This window comes from Pristiophorus japonicus, chromosome 14 (genome assembly GCF_044704955.1).
Source record: "Pristiophorus japonicus isolate sPriJap1 chromosome 14, sPriJap1.hap1, whole genome shotgun sequence".
In the NCBI taxonomy this organism is placed as follows: Eukaryota; Metazoa; Chordata; class Chondrichthyes; family Pristiophoridae; genus Pristiophorus; species Pristiophorus japonicus.
Window position 1 is genome coordinate 135,096,628 of NC_091990.1, and position 25,112 is coordinate 135,121,739.

Sequence of the window (25,112 nt, forward strand, 5' to 3'; positions counted from 1 at the left end):
CTTCCCTTTTTTATTTTTACGCCAGACAGGAATGTACAATTGTTGTAATTCATCCATGCGGTCTCTAAATGTCTGCCATTGCCCATCCACAGTCAACCCCTTAAGTATCATTAGCCAATCTATCTTAGCCAATTCATGCCTCATACCTTCAAAGTTACCCTTCTTTAAGTTCTGGACCATGGTCTCTGAATTAACTGTTTCATTCTCCATCCTAATGCAGAATTCCACCATATTATGGTCACTCTTCCCCAAGGGGCCTCGCACAATGAGATTGCTAATTAATCCTCTCTCATTACACAACACCCAGTCTAAGATGGCCTCCCCCCTAGTTGGTTCCTCGACATATTGGTCTAGAAAACCATCCCTTATGCATTCCAGGAAATCCTCCTCCACCGTATTGCTTCCAGTTTGGCTAGCCCAATCTATGTGCATATTAAAGTCACCCATTATAACTGCTGCATCAACTCTCAATCATCAGCAAAATAGGTGTCGACAGTGCTATCAAGTGGCACTTACCAATAACCTACTCACCGATGCCCAGTTTGGGTTCTGCCAGGACCACTCAGCTCCAGACCTCATTACAGCATTGGTCCAAACATAGACAAAAGAGCTGAATTCCAGAGATGAGGTGAGAGTGACTGCCCTTGACATCAAGGCAGCATGTGACTGAGTGTGGCATCACAGAGCCCTATTAAAATTGAAGTCAATTTGAATCACGGAAAACTCTCCACTGGCTGGCGTCATACCTAGCACAATGGAAGATGGCTGTGGTTGTTGGAGGGCAATCATCACAGCCCCAAGACAGCGCTGCAGGAGTTCCTCAGGGCAGTGCCCAACCAGCCTCAGCTGCTATATCAATGATCTTCCCTCCATTATAAAATCACAAGTGGGAATATTCGCTGATGATTGCACAGTGTTCAGTTCCATTCGTAACTCCTCCAATAATGAAGCTGTCCATGCCCACATTCAGCATTCAGGCTTGGGGTGATAAGTGGCAAGTAACATTCACACCGTGCAATTGCCAAGCAATGACTAGCTCAACAAGTGAGAGTCTAACTACTGCCCCTTGACATTCAGTGACATTATCATCGCCGAATTCCCTATCAACATCCTGGAGATAACCATTGACCAGAAACTTAACGAACAGCCACATATTGTGTCTCGCCTCCTTACTCCACAAAGGCTTTCCACCATCTACAAGGCACAAGTCAGGAGTGTGTCAAAATACTCTGCACTTGTCTGGATGAGTGCAGTTCCAACAACACTCAAACTCCACACCATCCAGGACAAAGCAGCCCGCTTGATTGGCGCGCCATCCATCACCTTAAACATTCACTCCCTCCACCACCGGCGCACTTTGTGACTGCAGTGTGCATCATCTACAAGATGCACTGCAGCAACTCACCAAGGCTCTTCGGCAGGACTTCCCAAACCTGCAACCTCTACCACATAGAAGGACAAGGGCAGCAGGCACATGGTAGCACCAGCACCTGCAAGTTCCCCTCCAAGTTGCACACAATCCTGACTTGGAGATATATTGCCATTCCTTCATCATTGCTGGGTCAAAATCCTGGAACTCCCTCCCTATCAGCACTGGGAGTACCTTCACCACATGGACTGCAGCAGTTCAAGAATGTGGCTTAGACCCACCTTCTCCAAGGCAATTAGGGATGGGCAATAAATGCTGGTCTTGCCAGCAACACCCACATCCCATGAACTAATTAAAAAAAACTAGCGCAAAAAATCACGGAAACGCGAGTTGTGCTGAAGGCAATTTGCGCTTAAAATTCCACAATCTTTTGCGCTGGTTACACTGATATCGAGAGAATTGCGCCGGAAAAAAAGCGCAATCAATTATTAACTCCAAATTATATCTTTAAAGTACTGCAAATTTGAAAGATATTTCCAAAAGCTTGGTTGTAAGTGCAATTAAATTAATTGGAGGATAAAACATGAAAGTATTGAACAGAAATTTGCTGCTCTTTGGGATGAACATAGTGGATGAAGGTTTTTCATATTTTGTTTGAGCCATCAAGCCTTGTACCTTATAAGTGATAAGCCAACACAGTAATTAAAGCATTAGTTTAATAGGAGTAAATATATGTATACACAGTACATGCAGATAAACAAAGTAATCAGTTAAGAACATGATTATCATGGGATGTGTAAAATTAGATTTATAAATGTTTGTTATCTGGAAACTGGCCTCATTATTTGATAAGACATTACTTTTAATACATTTGTGATCATTTGGGTTTCGTTTTGCTCCATGCTGTTATGCATGACTGCATACAACGTGCATGTAACACAGGTATCTGAAATCTGGCACTTGAATCGGTGTTGGGTGTCATCTTTAATTATCTGTTTGTCAGTGATCTGAGCTCCTTGGTTGCCATCCCCAAATTTAATAGAATACATTCTGTTTTGAATTGAGATATTCCTTTCACAAAATATTGGAGCTAGTTTGAAGATTTAATGATGGGATTCCATATAAAGTTAAAAAACCATGTCGTTTTTTATAACTAGTTTGACTATTGTACAGAATTAAATCACCAATAATGCATTTTAATTCTATTCAGAAGCATTTTTTTAAAAATGCTGTACTTTGTTAATTAACAGAGGTTGAACTTCATTCAAGCTCCGGGCTGCAAGGCTACCTTTGATTTATTACCAATGAGACTGTACCTCACACTGAGCAAAGAAGAAAGAAAAACATATCTACTCCTAAAATAAGGTTACAATTTTCAACTAAATTGCAAATGACCCTCAATTGGAGGTCAAATGGTGAGAGCGAACGGAAAAATGTGAAATGTAACCATGGTGCTCTCGCATGGTAGAACATAGCTGAATGATTTATAGCTATAATTTATTACCATGAGATAAAATAATACTCTTTAGAAGAAAGAATATTAATTAAAAGAGAATGGTAGACATTTGGATTGGTAGAAAATAAAAATTACATGCCTTACAAAATTTTTACTAGCAGTAGTTTCTTCTTTGCCAAAAATGGTCCTTCACTGGAAGAATTAGGATAGTTATCACTCACTCTGGGCACAGCTGAGATGTAGATCCTGTGGCCGAATAAAGTATTTAAGTGGCCTCTACTGTAATAGTTCTCCAATAGAAAACATATTCATTTAAAAAAAAATATTGTAACTTTGCAGTTATAACCTGCCACATAGTAACATGGTGATGTAAGTTCGAGCCTGCTATTCACTACAATGTGGCCAGCTATAAGGAGGAAAGAAATTAGAAGGCAGTTAAGAGGCAGAACTGCAACAACCTCCAAGCAGGCCAACTAATTGGGCTGGTGATGGAATGAAGGCAGGTTTAATAAAAATTGAAATTAGGCCAAATGTACTTTATATACACTTCAAATCAATATGAATTTACTGTGTATACAGGTATTTTAATTATAATCCAAATGTTCAGTAGGTACAATTAGACAACAGAAATTATTCCACTTGAAAAATCTCAATTCACTGATAATGTCTATCAATAATTTCTGAGCTGCACTATCTCCACGAAGCATTCTGTACAGAAAGTATCTGGGTGGCTTGTGCTGCTTCATCTGCTGTCACATCATATGAAACATTTGTTTGTCATTTTTGTGGATTCCTTTTTTTCCTTGCTGCATATACACTTTTAGTATGTTTGTGTGATTGGGCTGTTTGATTTTTCTGACTTGCTTTTTTATACACATCCAAATAATCTGTAATTCTGAACTAATTACATACATGCAAACAAATGATCTCCTAGCGCATTCATACAAGCCATAAACTAAAAACTATTTTATTTCAAAGACCATTATTTACAGAATGCACATCTTTACCTAATGCAACTGTCTTGCTGCAGACATATTCAAATTTATGTAAAATCGAGCAAAATTGTAATAATTTACAGTATTAGACTGGAGCTCTTACAGTTAAAGGAATGTTGTGGGGGAATAGGGCATTTTTTGAGCATGCAAGCTCAAATTAACAGTCAATGGGTCCAAAATTGGTCGATGCATAAAATTCGCCTATTTCTTGACGGTATGCCGGCGGTGCGTCGTTTCATGCGCATTTCTTTCTCCCTTTTTTTTACAAAAGTGTCTTACCCACGATTTCAGGGGTCAGGGGTCACCTGCGCATGTGCAGTGACTTGAAGAGGAGGGAGAGAGAGAGAGAAGGAGCAGCAAGCTTAGTTGATTGGCAGTTACTTTAAAAACACATTGCAGAGTTTAAAAATATTCATATCAACTAGTAATTCTACAGTTTGAAGAATAACACATTTTACAAAGCAAAAATCATAAAAGAAATATTATGGAAATGTTAAAAAAAAAATCAAAGCGCAGGAACATCGAAAAGGATGGAAGGTTGAGGGCGCCCGCCTTCGACGAGACAGAGTTACCTGCCCTTCTCGAGCATATAACAGAGAGGTACTCTGAGCTAACGAAGGGTGGTCGTGGAAAGCCCCCCTCCCCCCACAAAGGAGTACAACAGGATATGGGACGAGATCGGGGAGGCTGTGTCCTCCCCGGGTACGCACCGGGGAAAGGTGCCGCAAGAGGTGGAACGACCTGGTGAGGGTCGCAAGAGTAAGTAATGATTTTATTTATGTACCACCCATGTGCCAAGTAAATGTAGGTTTCATGTGATGACGAGGATCAACGCAGTGTTTTGTGTGTGTGTGTGTCCCTGTGTCTGCAATGTTAAATGGATTGAAGATTTTTACTTTTGATTTACTTTACTTTCTGCAGAAGAAGACATCTGCAGTAGCAGCCGATCAGCGGTATATGGGGGGAGGACTCACAACCCAGGAGCCTCTGACTGATATTGAGATCCGTACCCTGTCCCCGGTTGGGGATAGCAACCGTGCTATGACCGGCATTGGAGCTGACCCACTCTCACAAGATGGTAAGTTGAATAAAATGCAGTCTGTGTTGTGGTCCTATCATGTCATGTAATGTAACTGTAATGTTGGCCTAATGTAATGTAAGTTTATTGCACTGTAATGTTGGCCTCGTGATGTACTGCAATGTCGGGGGCATGTAACGCAATGCATATATGTATTCTGTCTGCAATATGTAATGCAGTACTGCAGCAGTGGTGAACATTAAGTAAGACTGTGATAAGTCTATGTACTCATGTAACCCTGACCCCTCCCCTGATACCAAGCTTTTTAAAATGTTTTGTATTTCCAGACTCGGATGATTCAGACCACAGCGACAGACGACAGACCCACTGCCTCCACCTCTGGCGACACCCAGCCCTCTCCCGACTTCACCCCTGCCAGAGATGAGGAACAGGAAGAGCCGCTGATCCTGCAGCCAGTGGAGCTGGAGGTGTAGGGATGGAGATGGAGAAGGATACACCTGCATGTGGGACAGCTGGATTATCCTCCACCACGGAGTCTGTATTCAAGGCTCCTCTGATTCTGCGGGACCAAGGCAGCGACAGAGGTTGGTGCAGGAAAGGTCGGTTGCTGTAGGCGTATGCCAGGACATGGTGCGTCTGTCACAGGACAGCATCGACATAGGTCGAGAGCTGCTCAAGGCCATGACTGCGATAGCTGCAAACATCGCGGCTCTATCAGAGCGGCAGTTGGAGGATATGTCGCGCGTGATCACCGCGATGGAGTGGGCCGTCAAAGCCATTCGGCAATCGATGAGATCAGGGCATGGCGTGGAACCCCCCCCCATGCCATAGTAGTCAGGTCGACAGCGCCCAAACATGGGGAGCTGACAGCATCTTCCAGCCCTGAAGCTGTGATGTCTTCCACATCACGAGCTTCTCCTGAGGCACCATTTATTGCGCCTGCAATGTCTGATCCCCAATGACAGCAATAGCACTTGGGGTGCGGTGCTGCGCTGCATGCCAGCTTGGTACCAGCACGGGGGCATTGGAAAAGGGAAGGGCGGGTGTAAGAAAGGGGGGGGAATAGTCCCAAGGGTAGTGTAGCATGTGGTCGAGGAAGGGGGCAAGGTCATGGCCAGTAAAGGGTCTTTTTGTTGTAATTAAAGTTTGATTTGTCAAAGTTTTGTTAAAGTTGTTAAGAGTTGTTTTATAGTTAAGTTTTACAAAGTTTTAAAATTGTTGTATATTTGAGGTTTTTACATAAATGTTTGAATTTATTTAAGCACTCTTGTAGTGTCAAACTTTTGGAGTAACTGTCATCAAGTAAGGCCTCCTCCACCTCATCAGTCTGCGACCTCCTCCATTACCCTTAGAACTCTGCTCAATAAACCTTCTCTCATCTGGTTCCTCCATTAGACAGGTTATCAGCAATACAGGCTGAGATAGTATAGGCCCCATTCTTTTTAAATCTCCACAATATTTTTTGATGAAAAAAAATAACTAAAATGCCTTCTATCTTAAGTTACTCAGTAACAATAAAAATACCTTTTCCACTCTAAATCACACTGTTCACCTCAGAAATACAGAGGTGCTGCTTTAGCTAACAGTTCCCGATTTCCAAAATGGTGGCTCCGTGCACTCCGTCCATTTAAGATTGCGTAAAACCACCTTTTCCAGGACGGTATGTAGCTCCGGTGGTATGTGATGAAAATCGAACTTTTTGGGCGGTCCTGCACACCGCTCGACGGTATGTCACTGATGAATATTCCGCTGAGCGGTATGTCGGCAGTAAGTAGTTGTTTTTTGACCCAAAATCTCATTTTTGTTGGGGGGGGGGGGGGGTGGGTGTGCATGTCGACCAATTTTAGGCCCAATGAGATTTACAGTTATCATTTTTACTGTGTTTTGGATATAATCAGTTGCTCAGTTATAGTAAGGATTCTGAAAATTGATCTGTTGATCAATGCTACAAGGAACTAAGCTTCCAACATAAATTTAACTTATTCATAAAAATGTGTCCACCAGACAAAAGTTGTTCCGCCAAATATTTTATAAGAAAGGTTTAATGCATTCAGGATGAAACCACTGATAACTTGACATTCCTCTCCATCTTTCTCTTCAAGTGCCATTGCCTAAAACTAGTTTACAGCATCCGTTTCCAAGCTCCTTTAGAAGTGATTTCAGTAAGGTGGGCAAGATCAGTGCAAACTGGCTCACACTTTTCCCGCGAGGAAGTGCTTTACTTTAACTCTGTCTCTCCCTCCAACTGCCTGGTGTTTAAAATTATATTTTTCCCAATCTTTCTAGACTATTTTTATGGACAATGGAGAAATCTTCAGAATATAACAATGAAAGAATAGTAGTGGGCCTCCCTAGGTTCTATTTGCATGGCATCTTGCATTGAGCTGAAAATTAACTTGTTTCCATTCACGGCCGCTGCACTCACTCCACTCCGTCCCTCCCCCATAGTGAAACTCAAATGTGGTTTAGGCCACTTTGAACTGGATGTTTTATCACTGTAACACTGAGCTATGTAAATATTCTTCTTTCTACTAAAAAACCTAAAGATTACCCAATTACATGTCTGCAATCCAACCTCTTATTTCTTTCTCTGCTATCCTTAACACAACATAACTCTGCCTCTCTTACATTGTTCTGCTTCTGCAACCTCCGCGTGCCTTTGCCGTCATAGGCCCCAAAATCTGGAATTTCCTCCCTAAACCTCTTTTCTTTTAAGACATTCGTTAAAACCTACCTCTTTGACCAAGTTTTTGGTCACCTGTCCTAATATCTCTGTATGGCTCGGTTTCAAATTGAGTTTGATAATTGATCTTGTGAAGCACCTTGAAATGTTTTACTACAGTAAAGGTGTTATGAAGACAGACATAGAGTACCATTATATATAAATAGTTAACAATGAATTCCATTTCAATTATTCATTGTGATTTAAATTGTGCAAGTAGCACATTACTGTAATGTTACAGTATTTTCCAAAAGCAAAATACTGTAATGTAATAATGTGCTTTTAATTGTGCCTAGATGTTGAAGTTGCCATTGAACTTGGGGTAAGGCAAGATGAGGTTAATTCTCAAGTTTAATTTAGAAAGTATCGTTGGTGTTGGTATCTACAGAATGTATTGTTTTCTTTGTTATTTATTTATTATAACGCTATATCAGAAAAGTCAGATGAGGAAAAGCCGTTCAGCCCACTAAAAGTACATTTTCCAGTCTTCAACATTTGAGTTTTTAATGGCTGTACAGAATCGTTTTCAAATGGTGACTAGAAAAAAAATCGGAAATTGAATTTTAACTATATGCACATTTGTGCTAAATCTGATCTACTGGCCAAATGTATTTAATGCTTATGGCACTCTGAGCAACGCATACACCATCTTAGACTGGTTATTTGGGCCAATCTCCATTTACATCATTGCCAAAATATAAGAACAGCCCCAGTATCTCCTTCAAGGAAATAGCAGTTGTGCATCAACTTGAATTAAAGGTCAAACTCAAGGTTGTAAGAAGTGCACAAGTGCCACACATTACTTCCACCAAACTGTCTCTAGATAAACACTGCATGACATTACTCTTTGCCAATCACTGTTGAGTAAAATAAATTACAGTACAATAAAAAGCCATTTTTCATTTAACAATTGCTATTCCACGCAAGTTTAAAATATATATACACTTTTGAATGTTTCACAAATTATGAAATATTTTATTAAAAATTGTTTATTATCAACTACCATTTTAATCATGGTTTATTTGCCTGTTGCATTCCTATGTAATGCACTTTTGATGAATATTTGAGTCAGATATATATAGGGTTTGTGCACTGATTACAAACTGATGCACCATTGCTATTACATAGTCCAACTGCAATCCTTGTCATTCAGTTTATATAAAAGCTTTTCTGGCAGTGAAAATAGAAAGGAAGAAATGTCTATATCTCTCTTACTCTTAACAACAATGCTCTTCAAAGCCTTTGTTGAATTATACTTGTGTGAGAACATTATACCACACACACTGGGGAAATTGCATTGAATAAAATGTTTATCTTAATCTGATTACTGTAATGTATTCAATACATTTCAGTCAGCTATCTCATTTTATGTTGAGTCCTTATTAATGTAATCTTTTCTAGGTTTAAAACCCCTCAGTTGGGCATACTTTCCATTACAGAGCAATAGAAGCAAAGATCTCAAAGCAGTTTTCAGTCCACCAGCTGTAGTGTCTCGCACTAGGTGAGGGGGAGGGAATTACTTACAAATAACGAGAAAAGCAACTCCATTTCAAATAACTGTTCTAAATTTAGCATGCAAGTGCATAACCTAAAGAGGACCTGAAGTATCTGATAACATGAAGAAAGGAGAGAGTGTACAGCTGAATATGGAAAGAGCATTTAAAATCATTCCAAACCTCACTGCAAGATGTCTATCTGGTCATGTCTTAAATCTAACTTTCTGGATGGAAGTACACAAGGCCACCAAAGCCTTGAAACGCCTTGCAGATCCATCCCTTTTTCTGATGGGACTTTTGGTTAGTAGAGTAGAACCCACCACTGCACCACCCCCACCCCCTCAATCTGCAGCTAGGGGATGTACTAGACAGTCTAGGAGCCTTTGTATAGGCCTACAACTTACAGGGCCTCTTCTCAAACCCCACAGCTGGATACTGACCTGAACTGTCGGGTGGACAGAAGTTCTATCAGTGCCCAGTCCAGGACAGTACCCAAACCCAGCATAGTTACTAATCAATAAAGGTAGAATCCTGACACGCTCTATTCACTGGGTCATAGCCAAGATTCTTCAATCTTAAAGCATGTACTACTCCCAACAAATACATAGTTGGACCAGTGAAGGTAAGGTTACCACTGTATTCTTTAAGCAGCAAGCAATATGCTGGTTACACAATTGAATTGATGGGCTTGTACAATTAAGTCCTAAAATGTCTGCACTAATCTAATTCCTTTACAGTTTTTTTTAAATTAAAAAGAGGAAACATATTGGAGGAACTACCTGTCATTAACTCTATCTATATAAGCATCTGTTTAAAGTTCATAGTATTCCTCTTATAAGCACATGTAGAGCTTTTGTTTTTTTTATCATTTCTGGTTTAGTTCTATTTTTGCTCCTCTTTGTCCTTTAAATTACTTTAGAGCCATAAATGATTGATGTCATACATTTGGCTGGTAACCTGGCTGTACAGGTTGAAGCGTAGGTTTTTGTATCAGGAATAAGTATCAGATACACAACACAAGCTGCTGTAAGTTACTGGAAAATGAACCAGAGATACCAGGTAGAATATCACAGTAAACCACCGCTTACTATAGTGGGTCACGTTTATACCCCATAGATACAGTGAAGTTTTATACAGAGCTCTGGTTAGGAATGTAGCAAAGGGTTGTTTCAATGATGAAATGCTCTTGATGGTGTCAGCTGTCTGAGCCACATTGGAATTAGGGTCACGCTGAGATTAAACTGATGCACAAAGTACCCCACCGGTATTAAACCATTGCTTGTGGTATAAAGGTCTAATGGGCTTCTTGATGAAAAGAAACCCATTAACATTTTGTCTGAGCATTTCTACTATAATGCACTGATGTATTAGATGCCATGTAGTTGTTAGATTGGAATGTGTCAGTACAATATTGATGAAGTAAACAATGATGCCACATAATAGTGGCAAGCTAATCTATCTAGTCAAACTATTCTATACATGTTATCATCTTTGATCCCATTTTTTTTAATTGGTCTGTGATGATTAATACATTTGGATTCTCATGACAGAGCAAAAGAAATTGATCTTTTCACAAGTCAGTACATCTTAATATCTACTAACAAAAGAAGCTATACCTGTCTGACAGTTTTTATGTATTCAGTAATACAACCCAATATCTTTCTTTGTAACACACAATACATTTGATGTATAATTGATTATTTGGACAACCATTGAATGCATGAGATTTAATGTGTTTGTGCTAAATTGCAATGCACTTAAAGACTGAAATTCCTCTACACTATTCTTAACAAACGAATTAATGTATTTGTAGAAAATTCTGGTGTGCTATTATAAAGACATTAACCTGTTTGTTCATTTTGTTAAAATAGCAGACTGAAAATTGATATAAATACATCAGCCATACATCAAAGAAAGTATGCACAGAGGAATTACAACCCCTTTACAGTCCAGTTTTCAGCCACATCTGGGAGTACTGCATCTTTTTAATTAAATGTTATGGTCTCTCCATGGCATACATTCACCCTGCAGCACCAATGGTTTACTGAAGCTTAGTAATGCCCCCTATAAATATAGTGCTAGTAGTCTTATGCACAGGGTGCATTAAGTAGTATTATATGGATTTTGTAATCTCCATGTATAGTTTGATGTTTCTCTTGCATTATCCTTGAGCCTGAGAAAGGTGCAGGATTATACAATAAAGTTATATTCATTTGCAAGGGTATTGATGATCCCTATCACTTTAGACAAAAGAACTGTGGCTCAAATAGCCCCTCATCATTGCTCCAATGCAGCTGCGAAATACACTAGGAGATAAGGAATGTTCAAGTAGCCAACACATTACCTGATTTGGCTTTGCATAATTAGCATGACATTTTCAATTTACTATGGATACTGTGTTTACCTTTGTGCTGCTGGAAGTTGTTCATATCACCCAAGAACCACCCAACACAAAGTCAGGGAATGAAAATCATTGGGAGAAGTGATAACCCACTTCGGGTCTCTGATAATGTACATAATACTTTTGCAGTTTATTGTCGATCAATGCTTCACACCCTTGATGTGATGTAGATTGACCGCATTCTGTTGGCTAATGCCATATCCAGACCCTGTAGGGGATCCAGGCCCTGCAGTTTGCTGTTGCGTCCATAAATCAGCTGCTTGAACGACTCTTGATCGAGAAGCGCACCAATGTTTTTCAGGAAATAGCTCTCAGTGTAAGAAAGTAGCTCAATAGCATTGTGGATCTGAGGAAACCAAAATAAAGTTAATATAGTGGGAGGTAAATCAATATTGCAACTTTAAATGCCATTCAAAAAAAATGAGCTTAAGCTGAAGAGCTTAGCAACTATTTTCAATTTCCTAAAACATGAAGGCATAAACTTAGAAAAAGTGGATGAGAAAAGTTTGAACTACTTTACACAGTGTGCTGAATGTATGGAATGGGCTTTCAAGGGAGTCGGTGGAAGAATGAACGAACTTGAATTTAAAGCACCTTCGACACCATCCCGAAGTACTTTATGAAATGTAGTGTAGAGATATGCACAGACCCCACAAACCATGATCAGGTTATCTCTTTTTAGTGCTGTTGGTTGAGTGAGAAATATTGTCCAGGACACCAAAATTCCTCAGTGCCAATTGTAAGGAAAACTAAACTTATTGCCCCAACTGCTGACCCAAATTCTACCCTTTCATCACATTACAGGCTGAGAGATAAGCAAGGTGGCACTGCTTTTTCAGCTGAAGGGCTAAAAGTATTCTCTCTCGCTTATGACTGTTGAGATCCTGAATAAAAGTTTACGTTCAGTTCCCAGCACAATGCAAAACTAGTCTTAAATTCACAGTAAACTAGCAGCGTCACAGAAAGATACCACAAGGATAGCTGGTTTGGAAAAAAAGAATGTTTGATCTTGGATTAAGGAAAATGTTTCGTTCCTGAATATTGACATCCCTTGCACTGAAGAGCTAAAAATCACACCATTTTTAAAAAAATTGATTGAAGATAAATCCATTGCTTAGTGAGAATATCAACTGTTCTTGGGGAATTGGAGGAAGGTAGATGTTTGAGGTAGTCTTTGCTGAGATAGTCCATTTCACCCAGGGCAGCGGTCAAGGCATTACAAACGGCCTCGCTATCCCAAGATTATAAGCAGCAAAATTAACCAGGGTTCTTTGAGTCATTCTCTCGCAAACCATGCTGGAAGTATGGTTTGTGTGGTTGTTGGTTGAGGACAGGATCTGGTGCAATTGAGAGCCACTACATTCAAATTGCCTGCTGTCACACACTTGGACAAAATGCACTCATTGAACCAGTAAGAAGTCAATACTTACAGGACGATTTTTTTTTTAAAAAGGGGAAACAAATCAGTGGGACATTGCATTTAAATGTGTGCATTAATAGGTGATGTGGACTAGGGAACATAGTGATCCTGTGGGCTGATTGCTCCTTGATGTTTTATAATGTTGACTAAAATAGTATTACCATCATCTCACTTAGTTAAAGAGGAATGAGACCAGATTTACCTTAGCGTAACAATAAATGATGACTGCATTCTCCAGGTTCATAATATGGGTGCAGATGATCTCGCAATGTCTCTGCAATGCTTCCAGCTCAAACAGGCTTGCTGCAGACAGCAGCTAAAAAAATACAAGAGAAAAACACGGTCAACCAAACCATGAATGTCCAGTTTGTCTTAATGTTATGGGAGGCAGTGTAATCAGAATTATTTTAATCGCAATCTTTCACACCTTCCCAGATCCACAATTGGTTGATACCTATTACATCCACAAGGGGGTACCAGGAGCTTAATGTAGGACATTGCTGTGATCAGGGCAAAATGTCACCTTACAGAGGTTCTGCTACCCCTCTCCCCTTGTATATTTTCATAAGTGAAAGCTTTGTTTTATTTACTGTGTGCAGTACTGTTCTTTCTCTCCATTTATCCTCCCTCTAAGGTATCTCCATATTCTTGCATGGTCCAGAGGGGGCAGGTGACCAATGTTCCCTGTAAGCTGTACTGTCACACAGCAATCTGTAAACACCTCAACACCTTATCAACAGTTCAGCTAAAATTAACAACTCTTCTTATGAGGAACAGTGATGAAGGACTTGCATTCTTCATTGTTATAGTATCTAGATATACTCTCAATCTGCCTCTGCACTACCAATACCACCGATTGTAGGCATTCCGGAAATGCAAGAATTAATTTTACCTTTCTTTACTGTTAAAAAGGTCAGGGATGCACATTTTACAAAACTGATAAGATTAACATGGACACTGTAGTGTAAAGCTTTAAACTGTCAAGCTTGGCTAATGAGAATAAAACCATAGCAGAGACATAGGGGGGAATTTTAACACGGGTGAACATGTGGGATTGGGTAGGGCGTTAAATTGTTCAAAATTCCGAGTGTGTCGGGAAACCGGCTCCAACCCGCCGACTTCCGAGCCTAACGTGCTGCAGTGAAATACGGGAGAGGTGGGTTGTCAGTTGAGTTTTTTCATTGCTTAATTAGAGTGATATTGACATTGGTTTTGCACTTTAACTTTGGGTCCACGACAACTCTCCCCCTCGGCTGCACAGACCGCTCACAAACTGGGAGAGATACCGCGCGTGCCTGGCCGCGCAGCAAATGTAAAAGGGACCACCCACGAGAAACAAATTAGAGGAAACATTGGGTTACTGGTTTCCCGGGCTTCCTGGCACTCCCAGTGAAAGCAAGGCAGGAACATCGGCAAGTTAGGGTTAAATGCCGAGGCTGAAGCTATGACAGGGTCCCAAATAAGTACTCAGAAACTCGGCTGCTTTCTTACCTGCTCGTGTGAAAGGGTTTGTTCACAGTACTTGTACTGGTAGGTTACTTTACACACTGGAGCTCTAATCAATAAGATCAGCATGGGTGCTGCTTACGCTGTGTTATTTTGGACCTCATAAGGACCAAGATGACCAGTAGCAACAGCCTGCAGCTCCACAGGAGCGGGTGGAGCAGCAGAGGTGCAGCTCGCAGGAGGCCATACCCAGCACACGGTCTACAGGCAGAGGATAAGCTGCCTCGACATGTCAGAACACCAGTGTCTCAGGAGGCTCAGGGTGTCGTGTCAGGTGGTGGCAGACATTTGCAGCCTGCTGGAACAAGTGGCCACACTTTACCAGTGGTTGTCAAAGTCACCATCGCCTTCAACTTTTTTGCCTCTGGACCCCTCTAGGGCTCTGCTAGAGACATTTGCAGGATCTCTCAGTACATAAGACTGATGGCTTGTTTGCAAGGGCTGGCAATTACGTCAACTTTTCCTATGATGTCGCCAGTCAGAATGGGTTTGTGGCTCTGGCTGGCTTCGTACAGGTGCATGGCGGCTGCACACGTGGCAATTAAGGCACCCAAAGATCACCCAGGAGTGTTTGTCAACTGCAAGGGCTTCCATGCCACCAATGTGCAACCACAAAAAGATGTTTATACAGGTGTGTGCAAGATTTCCGGGCAGCTGCCATGATGCTTTTGTCCTGCGGCAGTCTTTCCTTCCTCCCTGATCTTCTCGCTCCTGGAAGCAGAGTTACCGGCTGGCTGCTTGGAGACAATGTGGCTGATGACACCTCTCAGAAAGCCAAGGATTAAGGCATAGAAGTGATACAATGAATGCCATATGAACACCAGATGTGTCATCGAACAAACCATTGGCATGCTGAAGATGCACCTCAGGCGTCTGGACAGATCTGGAGGCACCCTTCAAGACGTACCAGCCAGGGTCTCCAGAATGGTCGCAGTGCGCTGCGCTCTGCACAACATTGCGCAGCTTGGACCTGCAGGAGGAACAAGACGCAGAGCCGCTTCAGACGATTCCGAGGAGGAAGTGCGGAAGGTGATGCGGGCAACGCACCATCATCGATGCACATATTTGGCCGAGATGCCCTCATTTATTGCAAGGTTCACTTAGGCTCCTCTAGTGCACCCATCTGACAACCACATGCAAAAGCCACTTTTGCCCCACCCACCCAATGCCACTAACACAAAGCATTCCTGCAACCAACCAAGCCTCCCTTTCACAGCTCTCCATTGTTCGGCATCAATTCATGCCTTTTTATTCATCATTACACAACTGAAAAGGCAAACAATCAAGAATGAACAAAACAGGAAAGTGGTGCAAAAGAGTAATATTTATGTGGCTCAAATAGACAACAGAAACTTACCAATCTAATAATGTATAACACACCCATGTGCATACCCTTGTGCATATACAAACCTTTACTCTTCCTATTCCTAGCACTTCTATGTTGTGTAACCCCTGTGCCTATATCAGAGGTCGACACTGGCTGCTCAGATCTCTGGTCTGACTACTGAGATACTCTTGACCGACATCTTCTGGGTTTTTGAAACCGTGAGGGCCCCACCAAACACTGCTCCACCTGCACCTGTACCGGGGCAGACATGGCCACCGGGACACAAGGCAGCACCTGGGGCACTGAACGGGTGATAAGTGGAAGCGCTTTGAGCCAAGTCCCCATTTCCATATTCCTTTTCACTATCATCCCTTTTCATGGGCCAGCCGCACTTTCCTGCTAGCACTGTGCTGGAGAACACGTTGCTGCAGATCAGTTGGGTGATGAAATGGCAAGGCTAGGGTATCATTCACTCTATTTAAGGTGGAACTCAGCATGTGCAAGCCATTGGTGAAGGCCTGCATGCACTCCTGTGATTGCCACATTTGATGCTCCATGCAGGTTGCCACTTTTTCCATGGTGAAGACATCACCGCAAAGGCATGCGACATCATGCCACTCATGTTTTTCCACAACGGTCACATACGCCGTCCTAAGAAAAATTGGAGCTGGCCAAACTTGCTTAAATGGCCAGAACTGGCGCAGGTGGCAGATTACACCTCCAATGAGGTTAAAAAAAAATTGTAGCCCAAAAAAATCCTACCTAAGTGAATTACACTAGCGCAGAAACTTTGGGACACTTGGAGATTTGAATTTATTCAAAAAAAACGGCGCAGATAATTGGGAAAAATTAAGCCCTTAAATGAGATTGTTTCAATATGCAGCACATTTCTAAGATTCTGAAAGTAACTTTCACATTGCTGTGTCCATGTTGATTTAACTGGGACACAAACACCACACTTTGTTGATATATCAGTGAAAATGATAAACCATCTGGATTTTAAGTCACCAGGTCAACAAAGATGATGTGTGAATTGCCTGTTGAGACTAGTTCTTGCTACTTGATGACATTCATTTATATTTCCAACAACCTTAAAGTTAAAAGGGTGAATTTTGTTAATTAATTCACGAGATGTGGGCGTTCCTGACAAGGCCAGTATTTATTGGCCATCCCCAATTGCCCTCGGGAAGGTGGCGGTGAGCTACCTTATACAACTGAGTGGCTTGCTAGACCATTTCAGAGGGCAGTTAAGAGTCAACCACATTGCTGTGGGTCTTGAGTCACGTTTAGGCCAGAACGGGTAAGGACAGCAGTTTTCCTTCCCTAAAGGACATTAGTGAACCAGATGGGTTTTTATGACAATCCGGTCGTTTCTGGTCACCGTTACCATTTTTATTCCAGATTTATTTAATTGAATTTAAATTCCCCAGCTGCCATGGTGGGATTTGAACTCATGTCTCTGGATCATTAGTCCAGGCCTCTGGACTACTACTCGTCCAGTAACATAACCACTATGCTACTCTACCCCCTATAAATGTGAGATGATGAAGTCAGAACTATGAGGGGGGCAATGTATTCACAGCCTTTCGGGCAAAGCAGCGGCAGACAGCAAAGCTGGACAGTACAGAAGATTGAACCCGCGACCCTGACGTTATTAGCACCACGCTCGAACCATCTGAGCTAACTGACCCCACCCTCCCCACTATTTTAAAAAAAACAACACAGAGGAATACATATGATATTCCATCTTATCCAAAAAGTACTGACTTTTGCTGTGGTACAGATCCAAAGATGTTGACAGCTATCCCATTATCTTTACCAGTATCCATCCATTCATCAAGGTGTTAACTTAGATCGCGAGTCCTGGTGGACCAGTTGTCTATTGGGGACTCGCACTAAGCCTGAACCTGTTCTCACTAAACGTCCACCCGTGCATCTTCTAGGAGTCACTGGATAGTGACCAAAAACAGAAATTGACTAACATTTTTGCCCATCCGAGTCCAGAGTTGAATCTGGGACTTTGTGCTCTGTGACTCAGCACCACTCAGCTCAACTGTTGGGAAGTTAAGGCTAGTGATTTCTACTTGATATTGATTCTGCCTGAACTGAGTCCACATCCTGAGTCTGAATCATACATCTTTCAAGTTATGTATGCTGCATTTATTGCAAGCAGACAGACAATCAGCTCTTTCAGTTCCCACCAACTTCGAACATGTGCAATGTCTGTATGTTTTATTTCTCAAGCAGAGCTACTGGCAAAAATAAAATCATATATTTTTTTAAGTACTGGAATCTGTTGAACCCAAAATACAAAGTGTAGATTTTTATTTTTGAAAATCACTCGTATAACTTTTATGACAATATCTGGAACATGACACACCTCCATCCCCCTCAGTCCATCTGCCACTGAAGCCTTCATCCATGCCTTTGTCACCTTCAAACTCGACTATTCGAATGCTCTCATGGCTGGCCTTCCACCCTCCACTTTTAAACTCATCCAAAGCTTTGCTGCCCATATCCTATTAAGCCCATGGGATCCAAGGGGAAGTGGAAAGTTGGATTCAAAATTGGTTCCGTGGCAGGAAGTAAAGAGTAGTGGTCGGCAAGTATTTTTGTAACTGGAAGGCTGTTTCCAGTGGGATTCCACAGGGCTCAGTACTAGGTCCCCTGCTTTTTGTGGTATATATCAATGATTTAGACTTCAATGTAGGGGGCATGATTAAAAAGTTTACAGATGATACAAAAATGGGCCGTGTGGTTGATAATGAAGAAGAAAGCTGTAGACTGGAGGAAGGTATCAATGGACTGGTCAGGAGGGCAGAACTGTGGCAAATGGAATTAAACCCAGAGAAGTGTGAGGTAATGCATTTGGGGAGGGCTAACCAGGCAAGGAAATACACAATAAATAGTAGGACACTGAGAAGTGTAGAGGAACAGAGGGACCTTGGAGTTCAGGTCCACAGATCCCTGAAGGTAGCAGCCAAGGTCGATAAGGTGGTTACTTTCCTTTATTAGCTGAGACATAGAATATAAGAGCAGGGAGGTTATGCTTGAACTGTCTAAAACACTAGTTAGGCCACAGCTGGAGTAGTGTGTACAGTTCTGGTCACCATGTTACAGGAAAGATGTGATTGCACTAGAAGAGATTCACGAGGATGTTGCCTGGACTGGAGAATTTTAGCTATGAAGAAAGATTGGATAGGCTGGATTTGTTTTCTTTGGAACAGAGGAGGCTGAGGGAAGATTTAATTAAAGTATATAAAATTATGAGGGGCCTAGATAGAGTGGATAGGAAGGACCCATTTCCCTTAGCAGAAAGTTCAATAACCATGGGACATAGATTTATGGTAATTGCTAGAAGGATTAAAGGGGAGTTGGGGAGAATATTTTTCACCCAAAGGGTAGTGGGAGTCTCGAACGCAGAGCTGAAAGCATGGTAGAGGCATAAACCCCTCATCATATTTAAAAGGTTCTTGGATGTGCACTTGAAGTGCTGTAACCTGCAGGGCTACGGACCTAGAGCTGGAAAGTGGGATTAGGCTGGGTAGCTCTTTTGGCCGACACGGACACAATGGGCCATAGAAACATAGAAAATAGGTGTAGAAGTACGCCATTCGGCCCTTCGAGCCTGCACGATCATTCAACTCAGTACCCCTTTCCTGCTTTTTCTCCATACCCCTTGATCCCTTTAGCCCTAAGGGCCATATCTAACTCCCTCTTGAATACATCCAATGAACTAGCATCAACAACTCTCTGTGGTAGAGAATTTCACGGGTTAACAACTCTGAGTGAAGAGGTTTCTCCTCATCTCAGTCCTACATGGCTTACCCCTTATCCTTAGACTGTGATCCCTGGTTCTGGACTTTCCCAACATCGGGAACATTCTTCCAGCAATTAACCTGTCCAGTCCCGTCAGAATTTTATATATTTCTATGAGATCCCCTCTCATCCTTCTAAACTCCAGTGAATACAGGCCCAGTCGATCCAGTCTCTCCTCACACGTCAGTCCTGCCATCCCGGGAATCAGTCTGGTGAACCTTCACTGCACTCCCTCAATAGCAAGAACGTCCTTCCTAAGATTAGGAGACCAAAACTGAACACAATATTCCAGGTGAGGCCTCACCAAGGCCCTGTACAACTGCAGTAAGACCTCCCTGCTCCTATACTCAAATCCCCTCGCTATGAAGGCCAACATACCATTTGCCTTCTTCACCGCCTGCTGTACCTGCATGCCAACTTTCAATGACTGATGTACCATGGCACCCAGGTCTCGTTGCACCTCCCCTTTTCCTAATCTGCCACCATTCAGATAATATTTTGCCTTCGTGTTTTTGCCACCAAAGTGGATAACCTCACATTTATCCACATTAAGCTGCATCTGCCATGCATTTGCTCACTCACCTAACCTGTTTAAGTCACCCTGCAGCCTCTTAGCATCCCCCTTACAGCTCACACCGCCATCCAGATTAGTGTCATCTGCAAACTTAGAGATATTACACTCAATTCCTTCATCCAAATCATATTGTAATTAGCTGGGGTCCATGCACTGAGCCCTGCGGCATCCAGCTTGTCACTGCCTGCCATTCTGAAAAGGACCCATTTATCCCAACTCGCTGCTTCCTGTCTGCCAACCAGTTCTCTATCCACGTGAATACATTACCACCAATACCATGTGCTTTAATTTAATACACCACATCCACTGGTTTTCCCTTGTCCACTTTACTAGGTACATCCTCAAAAAATTCTAGAAGATTCATCAAGCATGATTTCCCTTTCATAAGTCCATGCTGACTTGGACCGATCCCGTCACTGTTTTCCAAATGCGCTGCTATTTCATCTTTAATAATTGATTCCAACATTTTCCCCACTACTGATGTCAGGCTAACCGGTCTATAATTATCCGTTTTCTCTCCCTCCTTTTTAAAAAAGTGGTGTTACATTAGCTACCCTCCAGTCCATAGGAACTGATCCAGAGTCGATAGACTGTTGGAAAATGATCACCAATGCATCCACTATTTCTAGGGCCACTTCCTTAAGTACTCTGGGATGCAGACTATCAGGCCCTGGGGATTTATCGGCCTTCAATCCCATCAATTTTCCTAACACAATTTCCCGCCCAATAAGGATTTCCTTCAGTTCCTCTTTCTCACTAGACCCTCAGTGCCCTAATATTTCCGGAAGGTTATTTGTGTCTTCCTTCGTGAAGACAGAATCAAAGTATTTGTTCAACTGGTCTGCCATTTCTTTGTTCCCGTTATAAATTCACCTGATTTTGACTGCAAGGGACCTACATTTGTCTTCACTAATCTTTTTCTCTTCACATATCTATAGAAGCTTTTGCAGTCAGTTTTTATGTTCCCAGCAAGCTTCCTCTCATACTCTATTTTCCCCCTCCTAATTAAACCCTTTGTCCTCCTCTGTTGAATTCTAAATTTCTCCCAGTCCTCAGGTTTGCTGCTTTTTCTGGCCAATTTATATGCCTCTTCCTTGGATTTAACACTAACACTATCCTTAATTTCCCTTGTTAGCCACGGTTGAGCCACCTTCCCAGTTTTATTTTTACTCCAGACAAGGATGTACAATTGTTGAAGTTCATCCATGTGATCTTTAAATGTTTGCCATTGCCTATCCACTGTCAACCCTTTAAGTATCCTTCGCCAGTCTATTCTAGCCAATTCACGTCTCATACCATTGAAGTTACCTTTCCTTAAGTTCAAGACCCTAGTCTCTGAATTAACTGTGTCACTCTCCATCTTAATAAAAAATTCTACCATATTGTGGTCACTCTTCCCCAAGGGGCCTCACACAACAAGATTGCTAATTAGTCCTTTCTCATTACACATCATCCAGTCTAGGATGGCCAGCCCTCTAGTTGGTTCCTCGACATATTGGTCTAGAAAACCATCCCTAATACAGTCCAGGAAATCCTCCTCCACAATATTGCTACCAGTTTGGTTAGCCCAATCAATATGTAGATTAAAGTCGCCCATGATAACTGCTGTACCTTTATTGCATGCTTCCCTAATTTCTTGTTTGATGCTGTCCCCAACCTCACTACTACTGTTTGGTGATCTGTATATAACACCCAACTAGCATTTTCTGCCCTTTGGCAGCTCCACCCATACAGATTCCACATCATCCAAGCTAATGTCCTTCCTTACTATTGCGTTAATTTCCTCTTTAACCAGCAATGCTACCCCACCTCCTTTTCCTTTCTGTCTATCCTTCCTAAATGTTGAATACCCCTGGATATTGAGTTCCCAGCCTTGGTCACCCTGGAGCCATGTCTCCGTGATGCCAATTATATCATATTAATTAATTGCTGCCTGCGCAGTTAATTCGTCCACCTTATTACGAATACTCCTCGCATTGAGGCACAGAGCCTTCAGGCTTGTCTTTTTAACACACTTTGCCCCTTTAGAATTTTGCTGTAATGTGGCCCTTTTTGATTTTTGCCTTAGGTTTCTCTGCCCTCCACTTTTACTTTTCTTCTTTCTATCTTTTGCTTCTGCCCCCATTCTACTTCCCTCTGTCTCCCTGCATAGGTTCCCATCCCCCTGCCATATTAGTTTAACCCCTCCCCAACAGCACTAGCAACCACTCCCCCTTGGTTCCGGTCCTGCCCAGGATGGCATCCTGTGTGTAACTTTCTATGATTCTATTCCATTTCTGTTCAACCATCACCCCTGCCCTCTCTGACCTACACTGGGGTTCCCCAATGCCTCAAATTATAAATTCTCATCCTCGTATTTAAAATCCTTCACGACATCACCCTCCCTATCTCAGTAACCTCTTCCAGACCCACAACCTCTCTCCCTGAACTCTTCCTCTGTCTGGCCTTTTGTGCTTATTCCCTTCAGCCACCTAAGCCTCATGGTCTGATCGTCCCTCCTTTAAACCTTGTACCTCCCCCCGTTAAAACCTTATTAAAACCTACCTCTTTGACCAAGCTTTTGTTCACCCCTCCTAACAATTCCTTTTATCGGCTCAGCAACCACGTTATGATTGCACCTCTGTGAAGTGATTTGGGACTTTTTCCGTGCTAAAGGCGTTACATAAAAGGTTTTGTTGTTGCAATATCTGACAATAGTTAGATAGTAAATGTTCTTACCTCCAATACATCAGAAATAGGTATATTTATTGACTCGGTATCACCATAATACAAGTACTGCATCATCATCTAGAAGGATAACAGGCAGCTTAGATCAAAACAGCTTCAAATAGGAACAGCACTATCATTTTCTCAGTTCTTAATAAAATGTTCTTATTAGTAATGTGACTGACACTTTATGAACACTCAATAACACAGAATGCAGCCAACTGTAAATATATCCAATCAGCAAAGAAACTGCTTAGTATTGTAATCCCTAGAAACGTTGTGTGTAGAAAGGCAGTCAGTTGAGAATAGTTGTTGCTCACGAGGTATCAATCGACGACACGCAACAGCACTAAACAACAGAACAGACTAGCCAGTGGACACAACAAAGCATCAGACTATATAGCCTGCACAAAAATGTTAAAATCTTGTTTTTAAAATAAACATCCTTAATGTATCATCATACTGAGTCATGGAATGGCACGAAGTGTGTTCACTCTGTGGTTGCTACATTGTACCCTGGCTCTGCTGCAATGCCATGAGAAGTATTGTTCTCGAGTGAAGGAGGCAAAACTTGGAGCCAACCTGCACCGTCCTGGTGTGCCCTCTAGTGGCCAGTTATATACCGTCACAAGCAGAGGCCTGGAATCAGGGAATCCAACCATCTCAATGAAGGACAAGTTGAGGGTAAGGAAAAAAACTCAGGGCAGCAAAATACAAGAAATAAAGAGAGTTCAAGATTACAAGAAAATAAACAGAGTGTAACTCAAAGTTGACTGTTACCCATAAATCATTTGAGAGTATTATTTGAGAGTTAGCATCTCGAGTGCAGGAAAATCGTTGGTAATTTGAGAAATTTGCTTTCCGCCCTTCAGTTATTGTTACAATCGAAACCTGCACTGAACTGAGGTGTCTGAGGGCTTTGGAGATGTTTTCAGGATGAATCATAAAGATCGAAAGAGCTGAGTGAGATCTATTCTATTGCAGTTCACCATTCACTGACACGATTATCTTCATCACATTACCTCACAGCCTACTGATTTCTGCACTTTATTATTCTCCCATATGGAAGGGTTGTGAAGAAACATAAGGGGGGGGGGGGGGGTGGCAGGGGATGAGCCACTAGAAGCACTCTCCTTGGGCCCTTTAGTGAACACCTTGCTATAAACTTTAGAAACAAATGTGTACCTGGAAGATGTGGTATTTAATCTCACTGATCTCTATACACCTGCATGGCTGGTTCTCCGGAGATGTCTTATTAGTCAGCAGCATTTTAAACCTGAGGGGGAGGATTGAGATGGGATGAGTTTCTTGTTAAACAATTCTATACAAATAAGAAACAAGTTCTGTTTATTACTTTCCATCATTAAACCCCTTGCTTCTTTCAGTCCCATCACATTACATATCATTTGTCAGCGGTGAACTCCTGTGCTCGGCAAGTGAAACTGTGTGACTGGTCACTGGGAAGTGGTTCAAGTACCCCATTACTCAACCACTAGGGCAGCATTTGACTTCCCCAATACTGGGAGCTCACCACATGGGAAATTACTGATGTGAATCCACATGAGGAGGTGCTCCAACATAAAGCCTTCAATACACCATAACTGATTGTGGTTTCTTATCATTGGTCTTATTTTAAGTTATAACTTAATGTTTTAAATTTGTTCCTGGGATGTGGGCGTTACTGGCATGGCCAGCATTTATTGCCCAGCCCTAGTTGCCCTCGAGAAGGTGATGGTGGGCCTTCTTGAACCGCTGCAGTTGAAGGTACTCGCACAGTGCCATTAAGGAAGTTCCAGGATTTTGCCCCAGCAACAATGAAGGAATGGTGATATATTTCCAAGTCGGGATGGTGTGTGACTTGGAGGGGAACTTAAAGGTGGTGGTGTTGCCATGCACTTACTGCCCTGGACCTTCTGGAGGTGGAGATTCTGAGTTTTGGAGATGCAGCTGAAAAAACCTTGGTGAGTTGCTGCAGTGCATCCTGTAAATAGTACACACTGCAGCCATGGTGTGCAGGTAATGGAGGGAGTGGATGTTTAGGCTTGTGGATGAGCAATGTTCTCTCTTTTTTTTGGTACGTGGCTCCTTTAAATTTGCTGCGCGGTATTTTCTAGCGGCAGCAGCTGGTGAGCTGCCTGCGCGGGATCTGTGGCCGTGCACCTTGTGGATGAGGTGCCGATCAAGTGGAATGTTGTGTCCTGGATGGTATTGAACTTCGAGTGTTATTGAAGTTGCACCAATCTAGGTGAGTGGAGAGTATTCCTTCATATGAGCCTATATTT

The 25,112-nt window shown here is 42.0% G+C and overlaps 1 protein-coding gene across 1 annotated transcript in view; it reads right to left on the bottom strand.

Annotated features, from left to right (window-relative positions):
• Positions 1-11,471: 11,471 nt before the first annotated feature.
• Positions 11,472-25,112, bottom strand: part of abtb2b (ankyrin repeat and BTB (POZ) domain containing 2b) — a 286,894-nt gene continuing 273,253 nt past the window's right edge. The window contains exons 15-18 of the mRNA XM_070898621.1: positions 24,016-24,106; positions 22,843-22,911; positions 13,101-13,214; positions 11,472-11,824 (exon numbers count right to left, since the gene is read on the bottom strand). Of these exons, the coding sequence (XP_070754722.1) occupies positions 11,627-11,824; positions 13,101-13,214; positions 22,843-22,911; positions 24,016-24,106 (472 nt within the window). The 3' untranslated portion in view covers positions 11,472-11,626. The remainder of the gene's footprint in view (positions 11,825-13,100; positions 13,215-22,842; positions 22,912-24,015; positions 24,107-25,112) is intronic.